Source organism: Sminthopsis crassicaudata, chromosome 3 (genome assembly GCF_048593235.1).
Source record: "Sminthopsis crassicaudata isolate SCR6 chromosome 3, ASM4859323v1, whole genome shotgun sequence".
Lineage (NCBI taxonomy): Eukaryota > Metazoa > Chordata > Mammalia > Dasyuromorphia > Dasyuridae > Sminthopsis > Sminthopsis crassicaudata.
Genome location: NC_133619.1, coordinates 420,554,276 through 420,575,426, shown reverse-complemented (window position 1 = coordinate 420,575,426; position 21,151 = coordinate 420,554,276). Strand labels below are relative to the sequence as shown.

General features: G+C 32.7%; 1 protein-coding gene across 2 annotated transcripts in view; it reads right to left on the bottom strand.

Moving 5' to 3' along the window:
• TFPI (tissue factor pathway inhibitor) overlaps positions 1-21,151 on the bottom strand; it is a 128,085-nt gene that overhangs the window by 36,469 nt on the left and 70,465 nt on the right. For both annotated transcript variants that reach the window (XM_074302907.1, XM_074302908.1), the window contains exon 3: positions 12,292-12,489. In XM_074302907.1, coding sequence (XP_074159008.1) covers positions 12,292-12,489 — 198 coding nt within the window. The remainder of the gene's footprint in view (positions 1-12,291; positions 12,490-21,151) is intronic.

The following is a 21,151-nucleotide window of genomic DNA, read 5'->3' as shown; positions in this document are numbered from 1 at the left end:
CATAGATATGATAGACCTCTGGAGAAAATTGAAGGAACCCCTGTATCTTTTTCAAGAAAACTCAAAAATGGGCTCACAGAAGGTCAGAGACATGCCTGAAACAACTGAGCAACAATTTAGTATTATATCATCACAGACAAAGAATTTGAAGTCCAGATACTCTTAAGTGACTTCCTTATAGCTTAAATCTATAGTTAAAAGAGCAGGTTCCTGAATACACACATCTAAATCCATGTCCTTGCCAACATACCTTATTAAAAGTGGAGAGCAGTAGGGGAATTGCTGTTGACAAAAAAATGAAACAAGAGTATGCTAAATTCAACTCAGCTAAGTCAAAAGCTTAAATTTTCCATGTAACTATTTGCTAACATTACTAAATCTGACAAATTAGGGCCAGACATTGGTTTGGTTGATTGTCTAAACTTATGAAAGTGATGGGGAAAATATCAGTGATACAGATTAAACTTGAAAATGTAGTTTGTGCTTACAAAAAAAAAAAAAAAAAAAAATAGAGAGCAGTTTGCTAAACATTTACTAAACTACCATTGTTAAGATTCTTATAAAGTACTAAGACAGTGGAATTGATAGAGACAATAATTATTTAACTTAGCATGGTTCAGTATGATTGATCTAATCCTACAAGGAGATGTTATGGGCCAGAACTTGAAACAAGGTACTAAGTGGAATTGAGAAGACAGTGGTTAAATCTAATTTAGCATCGGCTTAATCTTACAACAAATAATGATTTCAGTACAGCATATAAGCAAGAAGCCAGACATACAAGCCCACTTGCAGAGGCAGAGACAGATTCATTCCATTTTCCACCTTTGTGCTGGCTGGAGGCTCAAGTGAAGGAGATAAGATTTTGACAGAAGCAATAAAGGATTTGGACTTTAACTCCTGGCTGCATTTGGGGTGATCATTACCCTGAACTAAAACAAAGGCTTTTTCCAGAAGCCCTCCAAGAAACTTGCTCCCAGAGAACTTTAGAGAAGAATATTACACCACACCATTACTAAAACTTTTCAAGTACAATAATTTGGAAAATGACCTTTTAAATTGAGATTTAAATTTCATTAAAGCAGAAATTATTTTGTTATTTAACATTATAATTGAGAAAAAATTCTGCCACAGGATATCCTAACATTAAAAATAAATAAATAAAAAAGAGAAAGAAGCTAAAAAAGCAAATGCAATGAAACATGCTTAGGTGGTATAAGAATGATCTCTAATCCTTCACTAGCATTTTTCAGGCAGCTTTCTCTTCCTCATTGTATGTCAGTAAATATGCTTTTAATTGAGTAATTCTGCTAGAATTTCAATGAAATTTGTTTCAAATAAAATATGTAAATAAGTAAACATTCAAGTAAAATAATTATGACAACATCAACATATGACATTACAAGGCAAAAGTAACAATCGACTGATTTGTACTAGTACCTACCATGTTTTTTACAGTATAAATAAAAATTTGATAATTATTTTTTCCATGCATAACAATTTTAGAATTGTCTGAATTGATACTATAAACAAAACAAAACAACAAAACAACAAACACAAGAAAAGCAACTTGAGACAGTTATGAGAACCTGAGAGAAAATAGGCATTCAGATAAAAGTTCAAAAAGAATTTAAGAATAATAGAAAGAAAGGAAACTGATTAATATTAGAGAGTTCTATAGTAAATTGTTCCCAGCAACTAATTATTGTTTTTAAAACTTTGGAAAAGATCCTGAGAAAATCTGCATCAAAAACATTTTTTGGGAGTGGGATTTAGGAACTATTGAACAATAAACCATGTCATATCTGAAAGTTATGTAGATTTTCAGTTTCTTTTCATGAGGCAATGGTGAATCACTTCACAGCAGGAGTTACTGCTTCAAAGCAATAGACTAGGTAGAACCTGAGTGAGAAATAGAAACCAGCTGAGAAGTCATAAACTGAAGAAAGAAAGGAAAAAAGAAGAAAAAGAGCACAAAAGAAAGAAAGTAAAAGAGAAAGAGAAAGTAAAGAAGGAAGAAAAAAGAAGGCAAGGAAGGAAGGAAGGAAAGAAAAAAGGAAGAAAAGGAAGGATGGAAGAAAAGAAGGAAAGAAGGAAGGGAAGGAAGGAAGGAAATGATTATGTCTGAATACAGATTAAAACATTATCTCTTTTTAAAACTTTATCTTGAGGGTTTTTATTTTCATTAGGGTGGAAGATCTTTTTTTTTTTTTTTTTTCACAACATGACTTTTAAAGAAATTATTTTGCATAACTTCATATGTAAAATTCTTCTAAATGTACCTGGAGAAAAATGTTGAATAAATCAAACATTTTTTTTTTTTCAAGAAGGAAAAAAAAAAAAAAGATAGAATCCTAGAGAATCAATCAAAAGCTGCTTGAAATAAGTTCCTGAATTCTTTCCACCATCTTGCCTCTGTGTTCAAGGCTCTTTGAATAAAACAACACCCTTTTTCAGTAATAAGAAGCTCCTTAAAGCTGTTACATTAAAAAAAACTTTTTTTACATTAGTTTTTAAAATTTTAAGTTCTAGGTTTTCTCCTTTATCCCTCACCACATGTGAAGCTATGCAAAACATTTCCATAAAAGTCATGAAAGTAAAAACTCTCAAGATAAATAAAGTTCCTTCTCTGGGTATGAATAGGATTTTTCACCCTATGTCCTTCAAAGTAGTCATGGATCATGGAACTGCTGAGAACAGCAATCATTTGTATTTATCAATGTAAAGCATTGTTATTACTTTATAAACAGTATGTTTCACTTTGCTTGAGTTAATGGAGGACTTTCCAAGAATTTTTTTTTTTTTTTTCCTCCGCTGGGAGCATCCTGCTCAGCATTTCACATAGAACAATAATATTCCATCAAAAACACATACCACACTTTGAGCCATACTCCAATTGATGAGCAACCTCTCAATTTCTATTTTCCTTTCTTGCCCTGAGAAGATAGATGCTATGAATATTTTTATACTTAAAGGTCATTTTCCTTTTTTTTAAAATATCTTTTGGTATTCATACGTAGCAATGGTGTTGTTAGGCCAAATAATAGGCATGAATTATACTCCTTTGACCACAGATCACATCTTTTGATCATTTATCAACTGGAGGATATTATATTATATTTTAATAAAATATTTAAATAAATTTGACTAAGTTCCATCTATATTTGAGAAATGAGGCCTTATAAGAGAAACTTGTTTCAAAAAAATTTTTTTACAGTTATTATTGCTACCTGTATTTTCTCTCTCCTTTTACCTTGTCCCTCCTCAAAAATGTTTTGCTACTGACCACTTTCTAATGCCCTCTCTTTTATCGACCTCCCTTCTTCCCATATTTCATTCCCTTTTTTATTGTCCTGTAGGATGATAGATTTCCATACTCATAATTAGTATATATGTTATTTCCTCTCTCTCTTCCCCTCCACTATTAAAGCTTTTTTCTTGCCTCTTTTTTTATGGCAGTTAATTTATACCTCTCTATCTTTCTCTTTTCCTTTCTCCCAGTACATTTCTCTGTCACTCCTTAATTTCATCATTTTAAAAAAGGATATTATCCCTTTATATTTTGTGCTCTTTGTCGATACATACTCCTATATGTACTGTCTATATATACTCTTTCTAACTGCCATAATAATGAGAAAGTTCTAATGTATCATCCTCCCATATAGGAATATAAACAAATAAACATTATTTAGTTGCTTATGATATCACTTTCCTGATTATCTTCTTATGCTTCTCCAGAGTCCTGTATTTGAAAATCAAATTTGCCATTCAGCTCTGGTCTTTTCATTATGAATGCTTAAATTTTCTCTATTTCATTGAACCTTTTCCTCAGAAGGATTATACTGAGTTTTGCTGAATATATTTTTCTATCTTCTTTTTTCATTTTTTTGGTTTTATTTTATTAAATTTTGATTTTTCATAAAATAATTAGCTTTCATTTGAATAATTCCAATTTATAAGGAATTATTTTCCTCAGTTAGCTTTTGCACATCTTTTCCCAACTGGTAAATTTTGCTTTTCAAGGCAATCTTCTCATTAGCTTTTTGTAATTCGTTTTGTACCACTCTCAATTCTTCTAATGACTTCCCATCTATCTTTCTTACTTGATTTTCAAAATTCTTTTTGAGTTCTTCATGACCTGAGCCCAATTTTTATTTAATTTGGAGACTTTGGATGTAAGAGCTTTGACTTTGTTAACTTCTGAGAATGTCTTTTGATTCTCCTTGTCACCATGATAACTTTCAATAGTCAGAAGCATTTTGTTGATGTTGTTCTCATTTTCCTAGCTTACTACTCAGCTTTTAACTCTTTGTTAAATTAGAGCTCTGTTTCTAGGTTGGAAGGTACATTGTCCCAAATGTCAGGGGTTTTGTGCAGCTGTTTTCAGAGATACTTTAGGAACCTAACCACAAGTCTGCTTTTCTGCTCTGGAACTTAAGAGGACAACAGAGTTCTGCTTTGCTGATGCCAGGGTTAGGGTTGAATTTAAGGCTATGCTGGCTCAGTCTATGCTGGGACAAACAGTTTCCTGCAGCTCCTATCATAATTACTGATCACTGGGCCAACATCTTGATCCTGTTCTGGGGAGAGAGCAAGAGAATTGCTGTCCAACTCCTGTTCCACAATTTCTATCCCTGTCATTTCTCAGTGATAAATATTATGATCTTTGCATGGGAAAAAAAAAGACCCCATATGATTACTCTTTAGTTTTTCTGATCATTACTTCATCAGGTGCTCTTCTTATTGAAGCAGTTGTGGGGGCCAAGTGGGTTTTATTGTTTCTTGCTATTTTGCCATATTTGGGGGGATAAAAGGCTCTTTTATTTGTTTCTTCCCCACTTAATACCTTTTAATTTTTTTCCAATTATAATAACAATAAGAGAAGAAAAAAAAGATATTAAAGGAATTAAAATAGGAAAGAAATAAAACTATCACTTTTGCAGGTGATGATATTACTTAGAGAATCCTAGAGGAAGCAGAACCCATATTGCAGAGTAAAGATAGGAACTTGTCCAACTTCTCCCCAAAACTGTTCCAAATTATTTTAAATAATGACTCCTGTAACAAATTTTAGATCATCAAAATACCCGAAAAAGATGGAATGGAATATTTCCAGCCTAAGGCAACTGAGAAAGTCAGCCGAAAAGGTCTGTGACAGCAGGTTAGGAATCCAGTGTGCAGTGCCAGTGGCAGCATAGTCTTGGCTGCTGGCCCACCCCAGTCCCACTCTGGACCTCAGCATCAGCAAGGCTGAACCTCTGACTTAAAAGCAGTGGTGGAGGCTTCTGGACCTCTCAGTTTCTTAGATCAAATAATTTAGTTTATACTGAGACTTTATACTATCCTAGCCTGATGTCCCTGTGATACTGAAGAAGTCAGAACTTACTTCCCATAAAACATGTTGCAAGGAAGTCATGATAGTAGAGGAAAAAATACATATAAAGCTTCAGAAACTTTTCTGGGAGAATGTCAAACTTTATCATAACAGTCTCAATCTAATAAAGGAGGATACTTAGAAGGGGATATTACTACAGTTATAAGGTAAATTATAATTCTTAGAGTAAATAAAAAGTCAAGTAATACTTGAGTGTGAGCTTAGAAACTATTGTGCTAAGCTACTAATTCTAGTTCCAAATATTCACTCCAAAGATTTTATTTCTTTTTTTGTTCTTTTCTTATAACACTTTTCATTTCATTTAAAAATTAAAATAAAATTTAAAAAAAGTCACTTGCTTAACTATTGATTTATTTACTAATGAAGTAGATGGTTCAAGTTTCTCCTTAGAACCTTAATGATGTTAGAGTTAAATAAGGATGGAGGTAAATAAGATTGAGGACCGCAGAATGATTTCTTATATACTTTTTAAATGATTCTCTAAGAAAAAAAGGAAAATGAGAGGGGAATGAATAAAGAGGGATACAAGGTTCCAGGAATGAAGCCGAAATTGCAGAGTAAAGACAGGAAGCTACTCGAGTTCTCTCAGTTTCCCTCAAAAATCACCAGAAAGCTTGGGATGGTGCCCCCTTTATTCCAGGATCAGAGCTCAACCATAACAGCAAAAAGCAAAAGAAAAAACAAAAACTAAACAAAAAACAAAAGCAAAGGAAAGAAAATGAGTAAGAAACAGAAAAGAACCTTTACCATAGAAAGCTACTATGGTGACAAAGACCAAAACACCAACTCAGGTGAGTACAAAATGTCCACAGAAGAAATCTCAAAGAGTGATATGCATTGGTCTCAAGCCCTAAGAGTCTTCTATGAAGTACTCATAAAGGACTTTAAAAGGGAAATAAAAGAGGTAGAATAAAAAATAAAAGAAATGAGAAGTATGCAAGAGTAAGTCAATAACTAGGAAAAGAAAGGGGGAAAATTGACTGAAAACATCTTTAAAAGAAGAATTAACTAAATGGAAAAAGAGGTACAAAAACTAGCTAAAGAAAATCATACATTAAAAACTAGTACAGGACAAATGGAAGATAATGACTCTGGGAAGCAGCAAGAATCTCAGTCAAACAAATTAAAAAGAATGAACAAATGTAAAAAAAATATGAAATACACCATTGAAAAAATAGCCAACCTGGAAAACAGATCCAGGAAAGGCAATTTAAAAATTATTGCCTTAATTGAAGGCCATGACCAAAAAAAAAAAAAAAAAAAAAAAAAAAAAAACAATCTGGATAGCATTCTTCAAGAGATTATTAAAAAAAAATGCCACAATATTCTAGAAAATTCTAGAAGGGGAAATACATATTGAACGAATCCATTGATCACCTTTGGAAAGATCTCATAAAAAGAAACCCCAAGAAACATTGTTGTGAAATTCCAGAAATACAATATGATGCAAAAATACTGCAAGTTTCCAGACAAAAACAATTCAGATATCAAGAAATATCAATCAGGATTCCCCAGAATCTGGCAGCTTTTACAATAAAAGATCAGAGTGACTAGAATACCCATATCCCAGAAAGCAAAGGACCTGAGCTTACAATCAAGAATACCCAATAAGACTGAGTTTTTCAGGAGAGGATATGGATCTTCAATGAAGTAGGAGAAAACATTTTTTTAATGAAAAAAAAACAAAACAGAACTACACAGTAAATTTGATCTTTAAACACAGGACTCAAGCAAAGCATAGAAAGGTAAACAGGAGAAAAATATATTATTTATTGTTTAAACTTTTCATATCCCTAGATGGGAAAATGATATCTATAACTCTTGAAAACTGTATCTGTCATTGTGGTAGACAGAGGTGAACACTGCATGACCTGAGGGTGTGATTGTCATTGGACTCCCATATTATATCAAAAAAAAAAAAAATACATTAAGGAATGGGAAAAAAGGATTATACTGAAAGAAGAGAAAAGAGGAGGTATAATGGGACAAATTAGATCACACAAAGAATTAGTATTTGTACTTCTTTTTTCCATTTGGTTATAGAGACCTAAAACAATGGAGGGAAAGAAGGGTAAGGGATGATTATTGTCTGAAGCTTGAACTCCTCGGTTTTGGCTCTAAAAGGGAATAACAATCCTTCTGTTGGCTATAGAAATGTATCTTACCCTCCATCCATGTGATGCTCCCTCTGCCCCATTAATAGATAACTTCTCAAGAGTTATAGATATCATTTTGCCATCTAATTTAACTTTTAGGTAATATATGTTTTTCCCTTGTTTACCTTCCTACATTTCTCTTGGGTCCTGTGTTTGAAAATCAAATTTTCTGTTTTTTTTTTTTTTTTTTTTTCAGTAGAAATGATTGAAAATCTCTTACTTCATTCAAGGTCCATTGCCAACTCTGAAAGATAATGTTCAGTCTCACTGGAGAGGTAATTCTTAGTTGTAACCTCAGATTCTTTGCCTGAAATCCCAAGCCCTCTAATCCTTTATTGCAGACTCTGCCAGATCCTGGGTAATCTTGATTGTTGCTTCTTGACATTTTAATTCCTTTTGAATGGCAGTTTGCAGTACTTTTTCCTTAAAATTTTAGTTTTGGAGTTTTGCAACAATGGACCTTAGGGTTTTCCTTGTAGGATCTCTTTCCAAAGATGTTTGATGCAGTGTGAAGAATTCTTCCAATGGCTATTTCCTCCTCTGTTTTTATAATATCAGGGCAGTTTTCCTTAATGATCTTTTTAAAATGCTATACAATTTTTTTTTTTTTTGTCCACGGCTTTCTGGTACATCAATAATTTTAAAATTGTCTCTTCTGGATATATTTTACAAATCAGCTATTTTTCCAATGGGGTATTTTACATTTTCTTCAATTTTTTCATTCATTTTATTTGCTTGATTCTTAATGTCTCATAGCTTCCATTTGTTTAGTTCTAATTTTTAATGTCTGATTTTAGGCAGTTACCTTTTGTATCTCTTTCTCCCTTTGATTAATTCTACTTTTGATGGTATTTTCTTCAGTATTTTTTTTTTTTTTTTTTTTTTTTGCATTTGGCCAATTTGTATTTCTTAAGGAATTGCCTTTCTTTTCCAAATCATTGACTCTCTCTTGCATATCTCTCATGTCTCTCTCATTTTTTTCTTCTCCCTCTCTTATTTGTCTTTTAAAGTCTTTTATGAATATTTCCAAGAAGCCTCTTTGGGCTTGAATCCAATTCATATCATCCTTTGAGATTTCCTCTCTGGACATTTTATCCTCATCTGAGTTGGTGTTTTAGTCTTGTCACCATTGTAGCTTTCTGTGGTCAAAGTTCTTTTGTGTTTCTTGGTCATTTTTTCCTTTTTGTATTTCTTCTTTTCTTTTTACTTTGGTTGAACTCTGCTTCTGGGGTAAAAGAGGCATTATCCTTGTTCTGAGCCTTGACTTTGAGCCCAGGAGCTCTTTGTGTTTGGTGTTTTGCTTCCAGCAGAGGGTAGCTTTATCTGTTTTTTTTTTTTCCCAGAAAAAATCCTGGATTCCCAAAATTTGCTTCTTGAGCTGGTACTGGGAGATTGCCTCATGGGTCTGCTCCTCTACTGAGACAGCACCAAGGGTCTTAGTAGCTGATCTGTTATGTTTAAGACATTCTTGCTTGTTTTTCCAGACTCTGTCTGATCTGGGCTGAATACCTCTCTCACCCCAGTGAGACTGATATTTTTGAAATCCTTCCAATCTATTTTGAGCTTGAGAATGGTTTAATTCTGTCAGGCTCTGTTAAGAGGCTTGGTTTCATGTAGTTTTGGAGGAAAATTGGGAGGGGCTCAAGCAGCTTCCTGACTTTACTCTGCCATCTTCACTCCAACCCCCTCAAGATTCATGATTAAAAGAAATATTTTGGCATCAGTATAGGTAAGAGAATACATAATACAAAGAAGATTAAATATTTTGAAGGGAGCCATAGTTAAGAAACAAATGCTTATTTATCTTAGATATTTACCTTTGTTTTCAATGTTTTCACATTTGTTCCACTCCTTTCCAATTTTCTCTCATAGATAAAGAGGGGTAAGCAGAAAAACAAACATTCCCCTTGTGTTCTTTTGTTATATAGTTCACTATAGTGTTAATAGGGATAGTTTGCATTCTTCTTGAAAGATTCTTATGAGCAAGGGGAAGAAGCAAATATGAATATGTTGTAACTTCAGAGTAATTACTTTTCTATGTAATCCAATTAACATTTGTTAAATATTAATTCTATGTAAAACACTAAAGATAGGAAAACATAAAAACATATCTTTACTTTGATGATAATTTATATTATATGAACATTACATAAATGTTTTTATTCAGGATTAAAATTTGTTCAGATGGCTGCAGTGAAAAAAAAAAAACATTTATATACTCTATGTATTTAATTCCTGTTTGATTTTTCTAGAGTTATTTTATCTTGAGATTTTTATACCCTGAACATCAAGATAGCACTTTTTTTTTTCAAAGAAATCTTCTTTATCCTGTAATATTCTCCTAAAACCTGGAACATACAGACATTTGTACAAGATGAGAGTATTTGAAGGAACTTAGGATAATGTAAACCATTTTGTGGCCATACCAACTTAGGGAAGATTATATACTCAATACTGGAGAAGACTGGAGCAAAGCAGAACATTCTCAAGGATGCTTCTCCCTTTTATAATGTGGTTGGCCAAGAGACTCTACTAATCTCTGCCTTAACCATCAGGCAACAATAGGGCCTAAATATCTGATCTTCCAAATTTTTATATGCCTTTCTCCATTTATCCTCAATCATTGACAAGCAGTAAGAATCAAATATTACCTTTCATTATCAAATACTACCTTTGTTATTGGGAAAGGTATTATAATCTATGTTTTTCTTGAGAAAATCACAAAATCCCTTGTGATTTTGAATTATAGGATAAGCAAAATCTATCTTTTGTGACCACTGTATTCTCATGTCTAGTAATGAAACCTTATTTGTATGTCTTTTCTTCTATACTCTTCATTGTGCTCCTTAGAATCTGTGTGCTATTGTTATCAAACTGTTTTTCATATTATCATTATGTGCTCTCTACAGATGTTATAGTATAAACTTTTTTTATATATTTAGTATGCTGTTTCCTCCAAAGAGGTATAAACTCCATGAAGGTTGGAAATATTTTCTTTTTTCTTTTTTTATTTTATCTCTAGTGCCTAACACATAGTAGACACCTAATAAATATCAATTGAATGAAATTAAATGAAGGAGTATGATAAGCATTCTTAAATTCTAACAGTGGCTTATTCATGACGATTCATAAAAAATTATGTGGATATCACCAATGATAATGTAAATTACAATATTTGTATTGAGTCCAAAGGAAAAATGTAGAGGGCTGGAACTGGAGAAGTATACTTGAAATAAGGTGTTAACTCAATGGAACTGATGAGATGATGGTTCTCTAGTTTACATATAGATATATAATGATATAATCACTTTAGTTTGATATAATGATATAATCACTCTAGGTTGGCTTATACTCAGCATGCTGTTATGATGTAATTGTAATAGGGTATTTAAGGGCTTAGAGAACTGGGGACAAAGTCAGATTCAAACTGAGACTGGTAGAGACTGGCAGACTGGCAGACTGCTGGAGGAGACTGGCTCAGACTGAGAAAAAGTCAGACTATGACAGACAGACAAACTGTGAAGGAGACAATAAAGACTTTGGACTCTATTCTTGTCCATTCTCATGGTGACTATCCTGCTGAGACCAAGTCCCTTCTGGAGGACCTCTAGAAAACTAGCCTGAACATTACAGAAAAAAGATGTCTTTTTATATAATTGTAAAGTTAGGTTAGAGAAGAACATGGTTTATCCCCAAAAAACAAATTTATGGAAAAGCAGCAGGCTGCTAAATAAAAAACACTAAAATAGAAATGTTTAAAGAATGAGATAGTGAACCATCTAGCCAAAGTTCTGAAGATTAAAAAATTGTCATTTTGATATGGAAATTCACCTTGGTAGGCAAAATCTGAAATGAAATGGAAAGTGAATAATTGAACCATGAAAGCCATAGCAGGTATTAAAAATATCTGAAATAAAGTTTAAGTTGAATAATATTATTAGTGACATTTCTCATTTTGATTATTTGAAAAGGAAGTAAAAAATATCATCCATGTATAATGAAATATCTATGTCCATTTGGTTTTTCATAAAGTTATCTTCCTAATCCCAGGATATAAAAATCATCTCTCTCTAAATTTCTAAGAATATATATATATTATATATATATATATATATATATATATATATATATATATATATATATATATATATATATATATATATATATATTTAATACTTGGACTTCATTCTCTAGTTCTTCCATTCTTCTAGGATTTTCTTAAAGTTTACTTTCTAAATGTCTTGGAATGGGAATGTAGAAGGACTCTTTTCTAGATGTTAGCCTGTGCTATTATAGGAGTCACCCATACTACACACTGCAGTCAAGTTATATACAGCCAGGAATGTTTGATAGTTCACTACACCCCTGCTTTTGTTGGCATGATAGTGTAGGCTTAATATTTGACATAATAAATTAAAATTTCCCATTTATTATTCCATGATAAAGAAGGCTTTGTTGAGAATGTCATTATCAGTGTTTCAGTAGTAAAAAAGTTATATTTATATATATATATATATATATATATATATATATATATATATATATATTTGCTTTTCCCCTTTTGTGTGCAGCTGCAGAAAAAAGTATATGATTAGAAGCTAATCAGAATTATTATAAGCATTCTTGAAGTATCAGAAATATTCTATAAAATGAACAGATTGGTCTCACTATTTCTACATTCCTTTTAACCCATAAATCTATGATTTCATAAGCTAGTGATAGATTTTACAAGGAACATACCTACTAAACACTGTTTCTGGCAGTCTTCCATACTGTCAAATCTATTTTCATTGCCTTCACATCCTCCATATATAAATTCTTCACAGCGTTGAGTGTAAATATTGTAGAAAAATCTCTTGAGCATGGCTTTACATGGTCCTTCATCAGCTTTGTAGGCACAACTTGATCGCATAAGTTTTATTGGTGGTAAATACATCTCTAGAAGGAAGAATGAGGAAGAAAAAATGACGCATGACATTTTGTTTGGCAATGTTATTTCATTCATTTATGTTGTCTTCAACATGTGAAAGCAAATAGTTTTGAAAATCAAGAAAAATAGAGTAATGAAAAAGTATGCTTTGATCTGTATTCCAACTCCATAATTTATTTCTCTGGATTTAGACAGCATTTTTCATTATGAATACTTCTGAATTGTTTCAGATTATTGTGTTATTAAAAAGAGCTAAATTATTTATACCTGATCATTATTCAATATTGTTATGATTGTATATAATGTTCTGTTTCTGCTCATTTCACTTTGCATTAGTTCAGGTAAGTAATTCCAGTTTTTTCTCTGAAAGCATCATGCGCAGTTATGTATTCTAGTTAAAATTGACATTCTTGTCATGAGAGGTGTCCTTTTCAATAGAGGGAATTAGTCAATATTTTGTTATTTGATCTGATAAACAAAACTATTATCATTAATAAATTACTAGAAAAATCATACTGTATTGCTATAGAAATATCCATCAAGAAGGAAAGATTTCTAGTCACTGAATATTACAGTCTTTCACTTCCAATTTATAAAAGCAACAACTTTTCCTCCCTAGAATCATTAGACAAAAATGATTAGTTGAGTGATGTATTATAATGTGCAAGAAATCCAAATTATGAAACAATGATGAAATGACAAGTTAAATTGCCCTTTAAGGAGAGCATCTTTCTATAGAATTATAACTCATTACACCAACAATGCTAAACAAGACATAAATGTTCAACATAGACATAAATAGACATCCCAACATATATTTATTTATTTTAACTGAGTACAAAGGATTACGAATAGAGGTATGGGAATATTAAAATGATCACACAAAATTTACTTTTGAATGACAATTTTTCATAAATAACATAGAGCAGGATTTATATCTAAAATGCATATGGCCTTAGGTGCTCTTTAAATTTCTCTGAATGTTTGATAGACATTCTCAACTTCTTCAAAGAAAAGAGATTGAATTATGGTGGAGGGTAGAGTTTAAACTTTATTGATAAAGATGACTATAATGATGGAAAATAGGAAAGAATATCTGAAAGTTTATCATAATGAATAATAGAAAATGACATAAAATTTACTGTAGATGTAGAGTATGATATATATTGTAGTCACCTGTGTAAGAGCTTTGGTGTCTTATTTATAATAAAGAGAAATGAGAAAGAGTCCCCTTTACTGGCTGCTGAACCAGAACTGATGACTCAGTGGATTTTTTTTGTAAAGGAGAGAGAGAGAGTTCCTGACTGGGCCCAGGTAGCACAATGTAATCCCAGTAAGAAGCAGAAAAAGCCGTTTCTTCTTTACCTTGGATCACAGTAACATTTCAATCATTTGGGCTGGTGGTTCCTGATACCTGTGCAGTTTTTGTTTATTCTTTCCTGAATTCAGGCCAACAACTATCATTTGGCAGATGTATCCAAGAGTGTTTTATGAGTTCTGAAAGGTCTAAAGATCTGAAAAGATCCCAACTATGGTATTCTTAGAACAACAGATAGCAGAGGATATATGGGGAGGTCCATCAGTGGGGAGATGATTGATTTAAGCTTGTTTCTTGATCAGATAATGACCAGATGAATGAAGTTAAACATGATTAATTAGCATGTCCTTATGAGAAATAGATACCAGTTTTTTAGTCAATAGTAAGCATAGTTATAAATTGTTTATAACATAGCCCGTTTGTCATTTTGATTCTGTTAATGGAAGCTATTATTATTTTCTACTTAGCATTTCTTTCTATGAAAGAATAAGTTACTTGTCTTGATTCACTTTTGCACATTGAGTACCTTTATTCCTCCTTTACTGCTCCTCATCTTTGTTTTGAAACCCCAGACATGCAAGCATGATTTTAATTATATTAAGGCCCATCTTTTTAGATAAAAACATCTAGTTGTTTTCTAACATCCAGTATCTACTAGATATTAGTTGTATCTAATAGAAATGGTCTATTATATTATATTTGACATTTCTCTATTTTAGATGTCAAACAATTTTGTAGAGAATTACTCAGTTTGCACCTTGCCTGAGTGGAGGGTAAATTTGGCATAAACTCGGGAAAAAAGAAATACAATTTTCCCCCCCTAATTTATAGCTTCCAAGAAAGAAGATAAGTAATTTCAGTATCTATATAGTCTGGCCTTGCTTCTTGGAGGCCTCAGAATCACCCAGTCAGGATAAGCAAAAGTCCTTGGTCTTTAGGGGGAGAAGTGAAGGAGATGGACAAAACTGCCAGGAGTTTTGCCAAGGATCCTTCCTTGATTCTAGAGTCCAGAATCTCCTCCAATCTTCACACTTTTCTCCTCCTCATCTTGAGGCCAAGTGAAGTTCTCTCCCTCTCCCACTCTACCCGTTAATCATTACCTAGAATTCTCTTAACACCAAGTACTGAGCTAGCATCAACTGTGAGAAGAGAAATTCCAAACATATGCTAATAGAGTTATTGTCCAAAAGGTAATTAGCTTTAAGTGTTCTGCTGTCTGATTCATGCACACCTTTTGTGAGTTTCAGCTCTTTACAAGTATCTTTTTAGGGGAAGTGCTGGAGTGAAAGACTTAAGGAATATGACTTGTAGAGAATATGGTGACTCAATTATGTCCTTATTCTTAGCTTTCATTGCTAAAGATTTCAAGGAATGTTTCCTTGGGTGAGATCTGAAACACCCCTTGACACGTTTTTTGGTTGACTTGAGATATCTTGATTCTAGTGGTACACCTTTTATTCTGTGAATTGTCTGATATAACCTAACATTTATAACTTCTCTGATTTCACTTTGTTATGTATTTACTATATGTGATAGTCTTCATCTAAATCATAACGGATTCTTTCCATGTTAAGGGCTTGTAATCAAAAGAATAGGTTGAATCTAAAATTTATTTCCCCTAGATTAACAACATTGGTGTAGGAATCAAAGTCTCCCAACGTAATAGGGTAGATGATACTATAGAGGTATCTATTTGAGCATCTCTGTGAGCCACATGTAGATAGACCAATATGAACACATGGGAAACACACACCTACACTAGTAAAAGAAAATACCATTACTTTAAAATGAGGGATGACTATAATACTATTAAAATATGGTTTGGAAAAGGTAACAAACTATCCCTTTAGCTCTAAAGTAATTTTATTTCAAAAATGAAATGTAAGTTAATTTTCCATAAGTTTCCTTGAGTTTCATATACTTCTCTAGTTATATAAAATTGTACATGTTTCTGAAATAAGTAAAGTAAGTGTTTTTGAGCTTTTGGATGGTTCTTGTAAGTATTTTGCTTAAACAACTATTGTCAATATAGCAAAGCAGCTGGCAATTAACACAGAATTGCTTTCCCCTTTCATTTGCAGCAATTTAAATGAATCTTTCCTATCCACACATTCCTTCAGTTTTTCAGGCCAAAATTTTGCACTCTCCATTTATAAATAAACAATTATTTAAGGAGAATTATAGAATAATGAGACTCAGTTTAAAGTTTAAGACAAAAATCCAGAAATAGAAATTTGTATTTTGAATCAAAGTCTGTGGAAGACCATTAGTATATTTATTTCTAAGGCTGAGAAAGGAAAGGCAGCATATTGCAATGTTTTCTCCACACCTAGAAGTAGAGAAGACTGTGCCTTATAAGGTAGAAACTTAAAGCAAGGCATTAAAGTCTTGGTGAAATGAAGAGTCTAGACATTATGATGTGTCTATTCTGCTCCAGCTCTGAATGTATTCTTTTCTTTTCTTTTAGGCTAAGGCAATTGGGGTTAATTGACTTGTCCAGGGTCACACAGCAAGGACGTATTAAGTGTCTGAGATCAGATTTGAATTCAGGTCTTCTTGACTTCAGGGTTGATGGTCTATCCAATGTTCCACCTAGCTGCCCCTGAATGTATTCTTTTCTTTTCTTTTTTCCCTCTGTTGAAGGCTCCATTTCTCTCTCTCTCTCTCTCTCTCTCTCTCTTTTTTCCTTTTTTTTTTTTAAATGCCTTTTTATTTATAAGATATGTGCATGGGGAATTTTTCAGCATTAACAGATGCAAAACCTTTTGTTCCAACTTTTCTTCTTCTTCTCCCCACCTCTTTCCCCAGATGGCAGGTTGATCAATAAATGTTAAATATATTAAAGTATAAGTTAAATACAATATATGTATACATATCCATACAGTTATTTTGCTGTACAAAAACAATCGGACTTTGAAATAGTGTACAATTAGCCTGTGAAGGAAATAAAAAATGCAGGTGGACAAAAATTGAGGGATTGGGAATTTAATGTAATGGTTCATAGCCATCTCCCAGAGTTCTTTCTCTGGATGTAGTTGGTTCAATTCATTTCTGCTCTATTGGAGCTGATTTGGTTCATCTCATTGTTGAAGAGGGCCACGGCCATCAGAATTGATCATCATATAGTACTGTTGTTGAAGTATATAATGATCTCCTGGTCCTGCTCATTTCACTCAGCATCAGTTCATGTAAGTCTATCCAGGCCTTTCTGTAATCATCCTTCTGTAATGCCGGGGAAACAGGCAAGATAGAGATTAGAGAATTTTTTTTAATATTTTGTTAATTGGAGAGTTTAATTGACTGGACAGGACTTTCGTCTCAAAGTATCCAGTAACGAATGGGGGAACTATAAACACTTTTATAGCTCTTCAGACAAAGGGAAGGAAAAAGAGCGGGAAAATCAGGATGGGGGGAGAAAGTTGTAAATTTTTACTAAAAGCCAGAGTCAGGATGTTTGAATAACAGAAGTAAAGATGTCAGTAAAGTATCCCTGATAGTCTTATCTTTTGGAATATCTTAGAGGGGCAGTGTCATAAATTCTTGGGGGCAGAAGGAGCTAGGAGTCAGGAATTCTGATCTGCTCATCTCCCATTGACAATTTATAACCTTAGAGCAAATGATCCTCAGTCTTAATGAACCAGGGGGGTTTTATGACTTAGGGGACTGAGGCAGAACAGTTAAGGAAACTGAGATAGAACAATTCATGGAAACTCAGTCAGGACAATGAGGGAAACTAGTGCAGGGAAACTGAGGTAGAACAGCTCAAGGAGACTGTGGCATAACACTGCTGCTCATTTCTTACAGAATAATAATAATATTCCATAATATTCATATACTATAATTTATTCAGCCATTCTCCAATTGATGGACATCCACTCAGTTTCCAGTTTCTGGCCACTATAAAGAGGGCTGCCACAAACATTCTTGCACATACAGGTCCCTTTCCCTTCTTTAAAATCTGTTTGGGATATAAGCCCAGAAGTAACACTGCTGGATCAAAGGGTATGTATAGTTTGATAACTTTTAGATCATAGTTCCAAATCATTCTCCAGAATGGCTGGATGTATTCACAATTCCACCAACAATGCATCAGTGTCCCAGTTTTCCCACATCCCCTCCAACATTTTGCATTATCTTTCCCTGTCTTTCTAGCCAATCTGATAGGTATGTAGTGATATCTCAGAGTTGTCTTAATTTGTATTTCTCTGATTAATAATGACTTGGAGCATCTTTTCATATGGCTAGAAGTAGTTTCAATTTCTACGTCTGAGAATTGTCTGTTCATATTGTTTGACCATTTATCAATTGGCGAATGGCTTGATTTCTTATAAGTTAGAGTCAATTCTCTCTATATTTTGGAAATGAGGCCTTTATCAGAACCTTTGACTGGAAAAATGTTTTCTCAGTTTATTGTTTCCCAATGCTTCTGCATTAGTTTTGTTTTTACAAAAAACTTTTCAATTCGATATAATCAAAATTTTCTATTTTGTGATCAATGATGATCTCTAATTCTTCTTTGGTCATAAATTCCTTCTTCCACAGGTCTGAGAGGTAAACTATCCTATTTTCTCCTAATTTATTTATAATCTCATTCTTTATGCCTAGGCCATGAACTCATTTTGACCTCATCTTGGTGTATGATGTTAAGTGTGGGTCAATACCTAGTTTCTGCCATATTAATTTCCAATGTTCCCAGCAGTTTTTATCAAACAGTGAATTCTTATCCCAAAAACTGGGCTTTGTCAAACACTAGATTATTAAAGTTGTTGACTGTTTTGTTCTTTGAACTAACCTATTCCACTGATCAACTAGTCTATATCTTAGCCAATACCTAATGGTTTTGGTAATCACTGCTTTATAATATAATTTTAGATCTGATACAGCTAGGCCACCTTAATTAGATTTTTTTTCATTAATTCTTGGGAAATCCTTTACCTTTTGTTTTTCCATATGAACTTTGCTATTATTTTTCTAGGTCATTAAAATAGTTTTATGGCAGTCTGATTAGCATAGTGCTAAATAAATAGATTAGTTTAGGTAGTATTGTCATCTTTATTACATTTGCTCGTCCTATCCAAGAGCATTTAATATTTTTCCAATTGGTTAGATCTGACTTTATTTGTGTGGAAAGTGTCTTGTAGTTTTGCTCATAGAGTTTCTGATTTTCCCTTGGCAGATAGATTCCTAAATACAATGTATTATTTCCTAATAACTTTATAATACAGTGACTTTTGGACAAAATAATTATATCTATAATAATTGCATGATTCTTCTATATTAAGGGAAATATCAACTCACACAGTTCTCCATATTATAAATGAAAAAGTAAATGCCTACAAAATAGAAAATGCTCTTAAGATTCTTTGTAGATTCAACAAAAGCAATCTAATGTATTACATAAAGATTTTTTCCCCTTATCTTATTCCAGCTGACTTTTTCCTTTCCTTTTCCTAACAACAAATAAATTATTCCAAATTTTCTCATTTTCAAAAAAATTTCAAATCAGTATTTCTTTTCACATATAACATATAATATATGTGTATACATACAAACATGCCTATATGCATACATCTTGTTTTTGGTGATCAACAAAGGGATTTTATTCTTCACATTTAAATAAAAATTTAAAAAATATATTGAATCTCTATATTTTTCAAGGCATTGTGCAAGGAATTGGAAATAATAGTGTATAAAACATTGAGTTAGATCCTAAAAGTAAGTTGGGAATTTGGAGAAGCATCATATTTTACTTTCATAGAACATTCACTTCAGAAAGTTCAGAAAGCCCAGTGACTCCCTATCACCTACAAGATGAAATAAAAAATCTTCGAATTGGAGAATTTTTTCAAATCTTCACAATCTGTCCCCCTCTATCTTTCTCTAGTTTTCTCATGCTTTACTTCTTGCTTTCCACTCTGTGAGTTAGTGACGTTGGTCTCTTTGTTGTTCATTGCAGAAGAAAATCCATCTTCAGATTCTAGACATTTTTTTCTGGCTATTACCCATACTTGAAATACTCACTCTTCTCTTTTCTGTCTCCTGACTTTCTACAAGTCACAACTAAAATCCCATCTTCTATGAAAAGCTCTTCCTGAAACATTTTAGTGTAGTATAGAGAAGGCACTCCAATTCATCCTGCATAAATGCTGTTTTTACATAGTTGTTTACTTGTTGTCACCTCCTGTGAACTCCTTAAGAGTAGGAGGAGTCTTTTGCTTTTCTTTTGTATTTCCAGCACTTAACACAGTACTTTGCACAATGTAGACATATAATAAAGGTTTATTTACTTTTCTTACTGTCTCCAATAGTAGATATTTCCAAAAAATCTCTCCTAGGCTCTCTTTCCCTCTTCCTCTACACTCTTCCTTTTGGTAACCTCATCAGCAACCATAAGTAATACTGTCATCTGTAAAGCAGATGTATTTTGTATCTCTATGTTCAGTTTCAGCCTCTCCCCTAAGCTTCAGCCTATTGAACATTTCAAACTGGATGTCCCAGAAAGAATTTAAACTCAGCATGTCCTAAACTGAAGTTAATATATTTCCTCTTAAACCCTTTTCCCTTCCAAACTTCCCTATTCCTGGTAAAGTCAATACCAGATTTGTAACCTCAGCATTTTATTCTATTCCTCAGTTTCCTTTACCCCAAATATCTTAATCAGTTACCAAATCTTATCATTTCAACCTTCAAAATATCTCTTGAATCTGAGCCCTCCTCTCCAGGGATCTATGTGACAACTCTATGTTTTTGTTAGAATCTACCTAACTAGACTCCAACTTATCTTCTTACTCTCAAAGGACATTCATTTCCCTCCAGCTCTGTACAATCAAGAACAATTGACCTTTCTGATTTTATGATATATTACTGCCTATCTTTGTACTGACTGGCTTTTATTTCATCTCAACCTCTCTTTCATAGAACCCTCTTTTCCTTCAAGATGCAACTGAAATACTATCTCTCATAGCAAGCATTTCTTGATCACCCAAATTTCTAAGTGTTCTCCCAAAAAGTTAACTACTTTTCATTATATTTAATTTACATATTTGTATATGTACTTATATAGATTGCCAAAATACATAGTACATAAGCTCATTATAGAAGTTCAAAATTCTGTGATATTAGAATTCTAATTCATGTTTGACTTTTTTTTCTTTTTATAAGCCTTGTGAAATTCATATTAATGTTCACTACATTAATATTGTTTTCTATAGTCACCTCTTAAAATTATTTGGACCTGCTATTTTGGGTCATGGCCACGAGGTGGTAGTATAGTACCATGAGTATATAGTTTTTACCAGAAGATTCTAAATTTTAGAATATACACATACAATTTTAATCATAATCATATGCAA